General features: G+C 39.3%; 1 protein-coding gene across 1 annotated transcript; it reads left to right on the forward strand.

The window, feature by feature from the left end:
* The first annotated feature begins 2,713 nt into the window (after positions 1 to 2,713).
* On the forward strand, positions 2,714 to 4,967 carry TMSB4X (thymosin beta 4 X-linked). Its single transcript, XM_074966766.1, has 3 exons — positions 2,714 to 2,836; positions 4,098 to 4,211; positions 4,517 to 4,967. Exons 2-3 carry the CDS (start codon positions 4,112 to 4,114, stop codon positions 4,549 to 4,551), a joined length of 135 nt encoding a protein of 44 aa, XP_074822867.1. The 5' UTR covers positions 2,714 to 2,836; positions 4,098 to 4,111; the 3' UTR covers positions 4,552 to 4,967.
* Positions 4,968 to 9,037: the final 4,070 nt, after the last annotated feature.

A 9,037-nucleotide genomic window follows, 5' to 3' on the forward strand; every position in this document is an offset into this window, starting at 1 on the left:
AGCTCCTCTGATTTATGCCAGCTGGGCATCTGTCCCAAACTAAGAAACTAAAGATGAGGTACCTGCCATTGGGCCAACTGCTTTCAGAAATACAGACCCAAATCCTGTAAACACTCACACCCATGCCTAGCTCTAAGCATATGAGTATTCCCATTGAAGTCAATGAGAGTACAATGAGATCACTCACATACTTACAGATAAGCACATGCATAAGTGTTTGCTGGAGCCATAGAAGTGAAGAAATAGGCAGTCTGCTCAGGGAATTTTTAAGAAAAATTTGCACTCAACTCTTCCGCAACATTCATTACAAAGATCCTTTTGAAGCCCAAAGATCTGAGATTGTAGAGCCATAATGGACTTCATACACTGTAGAAAAAGATAGGCCAATAATTGGAATATTTTAACTATTCAGATTTACAAGATTCAACGTTCACAAAATTTGGAAGTAGTGAAACAGTCATAAAGTTATCCTACAAATCTTGCTCACATATTAGCAAAGTTGCTTTGTGTTTAATAAAAAAAATATTTAACACTTTTATTATGAAAAGCTGTAATAAACATCTATGTCCCAACCATTTCTCTAGAGACTTTAGTAATGTATCTTTTTTTCCATTTCTTTTCTAAACAGTTCCTTTGGCCTTCAGTCTTGTGTGTTTCCCAGATCATGGAAACAATTTCTTGACCCTTTTTGCCTTCATACATGGGATTGCCTCTTGTGTGAACCATATGAGTAAAAACCTGGCCCCAGTGAAGTCAATGAGACTTTTGCTGGGACTCCAATGGGGCCAGGATTTCTCCCAATGAAATTAAGACTCTGTGGATTTTATGGAGACTGCCTGGTAATAGGTGAAGGCAAAGCCATTTAGCAGCCACTCTGTGTGGCATGCTCCCCTCAGGAACTGGCATAGATTTATTCATAATTACCAGTGTAACTTAATGCTGCTTAGGAGTTGTGGCTTCAAATGCCCTTCAACACACACACACACACACACACACACACACACACACACGTTGCCAGGGCATGGGACCACGGAGCAACACAACGGGCAGCATGGGTCTCCATACAGATGTCCCAGGATCAGCGAAGATTAAATTAATTTCCACATACACAATCTGGGACTCCACAAACCTTGCCCCTTTGGTGTGACCTGTAAAACTCCCTTTCCCCCATTCTCCAGGAGACAATGAATCAGGATAGTTAAAATTCAGAGTTTTAACTGAATTTTTTCGCTTCTATGTATTTTTGCATGGATAGTTTGGTGCATTGTTCAATCCTGTATACACAGAAACCATATTCCAGCCGTCCTCTCCTCCCCCATATCCAAAAATTACCCCAAACATCTAGACCCTCGTGTTCTCACAAATGGATCATTTTACTCCTTTAGATGTGCTGCTTGTGTTCCCTGCAATGCTCTGTGTGCAAGGAAGCTTGAAATATACAGCATGGAGAGGTCCCAGGCCTTGCTTTGCTAAGGCCTAGTATGGTGGAAATCCTGTTTGTACCATGTCTCTCTCTGCCCTCCAACCACAATGAATCAGAACTTGAAGCACACAAGGAGATGCATGGTTTGTGATAACCCAGCTGTAGTGAATGGAGCTAGGGGTGGAGAGGGGCAAGTCAGGGTCTCCTTAGAGCTATTGTCTGCTGAAGCTGCAAGAAAGCCTGCCTACATGATTTCTTTCTTTCACATGCAGCACAATCGCAAGGATGGCAGGGGGGCAGTTCCTGGAGTCTTCTGTCTGATAGAGATGATGTTTTGTAAGTGAGGAAATTTGAGTAACATGAGCAGTAAGAAGCTATTGCTCAACAAAAAGAGATCCACAAAAAGTTTGTGCAAAAATATACCAGGGTTTTGGAAATGCAGCACAACATGGTCACCACAACATGGCTGCAATTTCGCTGCAAAATGTAAAAAAACAGCTATCACTGGACCCTCCCGCCTCCATACACACTAAGAGGAAGTAAAAAAGAACAAAGAAAAGCAGCAATTACGCACAATAAGCACTTTGTTATCCTATTTTCTGGAGCCAGCATATTGTTGCCATTGATTTTTTAAGCAAAACGTCCCATTAATTTCAACTGAGATTTCTGCTTAATAATGGTTGCCATGATATGGCCTAGAGTTATTATCTGTTAAAAAGGTATTGTTCTAACTAGAGTGATTTTAAAATGGGATTATTTTCCTGGTGGTTGGGATTTTAGCACTAAATACAGTAACCCACCTGATGTCAGACAGTGTTCAAGGGCCAGAAGACATTGAGAAGGCAATAATAACTGCAAACAAAAATACAAGGGGGAAAATCCTTTCACATCGACATGAAGGGGAACCAGGGAGTGACATACACGTTCGTTTCACTCCCCCCTCCCCGCCCTTCCATCATTGCATTAGGTCCACAAAGATAGCATCCCCCTGTGCTGTATTGGTTTGCTGCGTATTTACCCTGCCCGTTTTCTAGTACGGGGGCGCGTGTAATGTCCTAGCTGCTACAACAGGCCTTTCCTTGTGATAATTTGGCAGTAGTACAAATCTCACACACACAAATTCCCTCACATTCTTTTCAGGGACAGCTGTCTACAAAAATAATGCTTTCCATAGGGGATCTGGCTGCTGGCTTTTGCTTTTTTAGCGCGGCGTAATAAATAAATAAATAAAAATTAACATAAAAAGGAAGCAAGGAACAGGGCGCGTAGCGAAAGGGTTAAAGCAGTCGAAATGACATCATTCTCATTTGCATGGAAGTGAGGATATAACTGCTCATGCAGAGAAAGCGCTCATGCTACAGTCCAGAGCAGCAGCGGCAAAGGCTAGAGTTACCTCTGTGCAGAGCATCAGTGGTGAGGATACAATTTATATTTCAACTCTGGTTTTCTTTCCCCCCTTTCTCCCCTTTTATTAGCATGCATTTCTCCATCTCTACGCTGATGAGTGTGGATTTTTAACCCGAGTCCTTCTTCAACACCCTTTGGTTTGTTACTAAATTTCAGGATGGGATATTCCTGTTGCTTTCAAAGGCACCCAAGAGATTTTAATTGTAAGCCCGTGTTTAAGACTAGTGGCGTCGTTAAAGGTGGACAGATTGAGAGAAAATGTTAAATGCGAGCCTAAGGAAAGAATGGGGGAAGCCCTCTCCATTTCCTTTGTTCTGGCTTGACAAAAAAAAGCTGGCATCTTCGTCGACACTCATTGAATCTTTTCGTATCTGTGACCCGACAACGGGAGCTTTTGTTGATCTACGCATTACTACGTCCTTCCCTGCTATTTAGAAGGGAATTTACTGCAAGCAGATGTGTGCAAAAATCTCAAGCTCCCAATACAGGGAGGGAGGGAGGGAGAGCAAGGGGAGGTTGTATTGTTTAAAACTCCAGCTGCTGAAAGAGGGGCTCTGTCTCTGTGTGTATGTATCGATACAAGAAAATCTTTTGTTTAAATCCAGGCAGCGTTGTGTCTGTGGCTGCATTGCTGAGAAGGAGAAAGGCAGCAAACGGAGAAGGGCGGTGGTTTGAGCTTCCTCAGACTGCAGCTGCAGTTCTTTGTGAGGAGAAAAGAATGCAGGACTTCAGCCAAATGTGCTAAGGGAAGGGAGAGCAGACAGACCCCAAGATGGAGAATGTGATTAGCATAGGCTAGTTCCTTGGCATTGGCATTATTTCACATTTTTTAGTGTGTGTGTGTGTGTGTGTGTGTGTGCATTAAATCTTTTAAAAAAAAGATAATAGCCTCTTCCAGGCACCATCCTCCCTATTGTTCTCTTCGTGGAAACATTGAAGAGATTTTAATGAGAAGAAAACAGTCTCAACAATAGGCAATTGTTTTGACAATGGATTACATTTCCACTTAAAAAAATAAAACAACGTATTTCCTGCATTGATTTTGTTTTAAACTCCTTAATCAGCCTTGGCTAGATCTGTACATATCATTTCATCCCACTGTATGTTAACACGACGAATTTTATTTCACTGAATATATATCTTATTACCAAAAAAAAGAAGAGGCTATTACGTACCTCTCAGCTAGGGAGGCGGGGTTGCTGGCTGGAGATCAAGGAGTAACGCTAAAAGGTGGAGGAGTCTAACTGTCTCTCCTTTCCACGCACAGATTAATCTGCAAAAATGTCCGACAAACCAAATATGGCTGAAATTGAGAAATTTGACAAGACTAAATTGAAGAAAATAGAAACGCAAGAGAAAAATCCACTGCCTTCAAAAGAAAGTAAGTATGTATAATTTAACAGGGAGAGGGAGCAAGCAAGGAAAAGATAAAGACCAGGGTAGAAACAGTTTTTATACATACATAAATTATGTGAAATATATGTATGATTACTGAGTAGATATAAAATATCCTAACCACTGTAAAGTTAACATAGTACATTTTATAATTTTTTTACCAATTTTATAAATCTACATTTAATTTCTATACCATAAAATTTATTAAAGTTAATATTTTAAAAAGGTCAAGTACTTCATCTTTATTTTTAAAATTCTTATTTTTTTCCTCTTTTTTTTTTTTTTTTTTAGCAATTGAACAGGAGAAGCAAGCGGGTGAATCGTAATGAAATCTGCCCTTCCAAATTATGCACTGTACATTCCACAAGCATTGCCTTCTTATTTTACTTCTTTTAGCTGTTTAACTTTGTAAGATGCAAAGAGGTTGGATAAAGTTTAAATGACTGTACTGCCCCTTTCACATCAAAAAATAGAACTACTGACACTGAATGAAGGCGCTGCCTTTCCATCTGCCTGTCTGGGTTTGGTCCTGGTGGCATGAAAGAGCTTGCATGTTGATGAAAGAAGAACTTGGGTGGGACTACAGTAAACTAGTAACACACGAATAAATGCAAAGCTGTACCAAGGTCCTGCGAGCTGTAAAATGCAGTTAATCGAGTGCCATTTTTTTTTTTGTTCAAATGATTTTAATTATTGGAATGCACAATTTTTTTAATATGCAAATAAAATGTTTTAAAACCTGGATGGTATTGATGTGCTATCTTTTGGACAGTGATCTCACAGGATGAAGCGTAAGTGCCTGTGTTAACATGTGGGATGCTAGGAGACCTTTGGAGATTATTTAAAAAAAAAAATGTTTTTGGCTCTTGATATATGCTCTTGCCAATTTCAGTCCTACAACACTTAAAATAGATTTCTTTTCATTCATATTTATATGCATCACAGCTAACTTTGTTTGCTTTCCTGTAAATATGCTTAGTTCTAATATATATTTTTCAAATTTGAGGTAAATCAGCATTTTTGTATTTTTTTAAAAACATTTCCTTTTGTAGAAACCATTCTGTATCTTCACCCTTGAACTGCACTTTCTTCATGCAAATATGTAATTAATCTGCATTCAGTTTAGTAGGCAGTACAATAATAGACTGAACCTAAAAATTTTAGAATAAATACATTAAGACAGCAACAAGGGTAGCCAGTCTTTTGCGTATTGTTGACCACTCATTCTTTGTGCTGTGCTAAAAGTAAAACTATTAATGATCGTTTATTAAAGGGTATTCTGTGCAAATGAAGTTCAGCAGAATTAAATATGGTTTGGATCTGTTCAGAGATTCATTGGGTAATGTCTTTCTTATTAGTCACTGTATGATGATCTGACCTAGAATCTTGTTCGTAAAATTTAAAATTAATACTTTGGGGATAAAATCCATGTTAATTTAAAAAATAAAAATCATTATGGGTCAAAACTATCTTGTATACCATCAGACAGTAGCATGCCATTTCACATAACCTGCTTTGTTATGTACACATTCATCTCCCATCCCTGTCCCATGACACTGGGTGAAATTCTGGACCCATTTTAAAGGCAGTGGGCATCAGGATTTCATTGCTAAGCATATAGCAGCCTGAAATGACACTTCTTCATATGGGTGTTGTGGGGATGGTCTGTGAAGGTCACTAGTATCTTAGCTTATTCAGTGGCTAAGACTTGGTCCTGCACCTTCTTCCTGATTCAGGATCAACTGTACCCATGGGTGCTATGTGAATTAACTGCAACAGAGACAAATTTATCCCTGGGGGTAACTCCATTGATTTCATTGTGCCTTTTCCCTGAGTAAGGAGTATAGATCAGGGGCCTAATCCTGCAAGATGCTGAGTGCACCTAGTCTGTACTCAAAAGATACTGGGAGCACTCACCACCTCGCAGGATGAATTCTGTCCTTGACTGAATTCTCACCAGCATGAGCGCACAACTTGATTCCTCTAGCTTAATACTTACAACAGAATAAAGGCTCGATCCTGTAAGATGCTCTGTGGCCTTGAACTCCCACTGAAGTCAATGAAAATTGAAGGCATTCAACATCTTGTATGATCAAGCGTTTAATAAGGAAGTCTACATATTCTAAGAACTGGGATTCAGTGAAATGCTGATGTAATCCACTGAAAATCTGTTGGCAAAAATGCTTCAGGATAATTCCATTATGTTTAGGGTGGTCCATTAGAAAATAAAGTCAGTTATCTTTGCTTGTAGTGTTAGATTTTTAGGCTTTCATTTTCTTCCTCCTGAATTGTAGAAAAGGTACAGGAAACCAGTTAGAGTCTGAAAAATAGTTTAGACAATCACCTCCTAGCTTCTGATCTTAATCAGCTAGCACAGGAAGTAGCATATGACTAAACTCAAGAGTGTTACAGTCTACATTGTATGTGAGTCGTGGTCAATTAGAATGGCAGTGAGCATCTGCTTGCAGTGGTTCATCTCTGCAAAGAAAATCGGAGCAATATATTTAAAAAGAATTAGAGCATTAGACACAGAGGACCAGATCCTCGGCGTAAATTGGCATAGCTCCATTTAAGTCAATGAGCTATGCTGATTTAAACCACTTGAGGAGCTGGCCCAATATCATGTATTTGTGGTACTGTGGCCAGTAGCTTCACATTCCCTTTTATGGCATGCATTTAGATTGATGCCTCATGAACTTAACCTGTAGCTATCTGATTGCAGCTTTGATAAATTGTAATTCAGTGTGTGTGTGTGTGTGTGTAGGTGAATATAGGATGGCTCAGGCAAACGGTAATTGGATATAGAACCTTTCCCTTCTAGGTCACTGGTCCAAATGCACCAGAAGTCAGTAATGTTCAAAGAGTGTTACCATCTGCTAGCTGTTTGATGGCCTACAGTATATGATGAGTTTCCAGCCCAGTCTCCAGTAGGGAGGTGATTTTGTCACAACTGATGTGAATTAGTCCTATTGTCAGGATCCTCAATAGAGAGGCAAAGCATCTGATGAAGTGAGCTGTGGCTCACGAAAGCTTATGCTCAAATAAATTCGTTAGTCTCGAAGGTGCCACAAGTACTCCTTTTCTTTTTGCGAATACAGACTAACACGGCTGCTACTCTGAAACCTGTCAGTATTTGATGGTGATCCCTCCAGGTCAGATTTGAAGAATACCGGACCCCATTCTCCATTGCTTTACACCATGTATATCAGTGCAAAGTGAGTGCACAGTGGCTGCAAAACATTCTCCACAGTGTGAAAAAAGAGTTCTAAATATGGTAGCATCGTACATTCACGTAGCACAAGTGTAAGTGAGCACACAAGGTGCAAGGCAGGGGAGAATCAGACCTACTGTGATGCTCCTTACTCTTCTGGAGTTGTACCGTGAATAATAAACAGACAGGTTTAGGCTGTAGTGCTGTCAATCTAGCAACTTTCACCAGTATTAAATTCACTAAAAAAATTACAGGCAAGAAACCTGGTTATGAAAAAAAGGTCATTTGAAACAGAGCAGCACATATGGTTTTTGATCTCACATGCTGTGCAGCCACATCAGCCCAGCCCCCCTCAGGGACAAAGTCTTCATGATGTCTGATGTGCTGTCTCCCCCTCCCCCACCCCCACCAGAAATGCAGCTCAGCTTCAGAGAACTGCCTAGGTTATGAAATGTTTAGTGGTGCCTTCAAGCTCTGAAGCAAATTGTTCATTTTAGGGTTTTAAATAAGATTTTTCACTGTCATGCAAGCTGCAGGATCTATGTATTGAACAGAAAACATACGTTCCCAATATCCAGAATAGCTCCTTTTGGCACTAAATTTACAGAAAAAAATTGTTGAGCCTTTCCGTAATGCAAACACTTAGGCTATTTTTGTGCAATGCTGAATGTGTGATAAAACACCACTTCCCTTGGTAACCTTTACTTCCCTAGTAACCGGGTAGAAATGAACACCAAAGACCAGTTTCTAGCTTTTAGTTTAATCGTATGTGGCGAACACATGTAGCTATTGAAGAAAATTATTTTTAAAAAGAAGGAATGAATAAGTACTACTCCAAATGGTACATTAAAGTAATTCATGTGTTTGACTGTGGAAAATGATAAGCCAACCCATAAGGATGATGCAAAAAATAACATAGGACAGAGAAAGTGGGCATTTTAATCCCACATATGGTAGAATTTTCTTTAATGCAATTAAAAATATAGCTGAAGCTTACTGATTCATACACATTAGTACAAATATGCAAATCAACCTTAGAAATCTGTAAGAGAAGGCTGGGGAAGGCAGTTTCCTCTGACAGCATTTGATGTGCTTATTTTATACACTTTGCAATACAACAGAATGGGAAATGGAATTGCAAAGAAAACTGGCTATTTTGTTAATTTGTATAAAGGCAATTTTATATATCATCTCTGTGTTATTTGTACAATGTTTGACATATTAATTTGCCACCGTCCCTGTGATATGATTATTTTTAGAAAGCATTGTTGTTAACCATGTATCTACTTTAAAGCTGTATAACTTGTGACAAGGAAGAATCCATTTTCCCTCCTGCTCTGAGTGAAGGATTTCCAAATTAAAGGCTGGATTTCAATACTGCTGCCTTCAAGCTTTCAAAAATCATGAGGCAGACCACCAAAAATCATGAGTTTTTTTTAGAAATTATAAATTTGGGTTTTTTTTTTATTTGCCTTCTGTTTTGCTGTGCACTAGGGTCACATTTTCAAGCTTTCCTCCTTAGCCACAAGCACTAAAACAATGGGGGGGGGGGGGTGTAGAAAACGCAAAACCTGAGATTCTCACAAAATCTCAGGTCTCCC

The sequence above is a fragment of the Natator depressus genome, chromosome 1, assembly GCF_965152275.1.
Source record: "Natator depressus isolate rNatDep1 chromosome 1, rNatDep2.hap1, whole genome shotgun sequence".
NCBI lineage: Eukaryota > Metazoa > Chordata > Testudines > Cheloniidae > Natator > Natator depressus.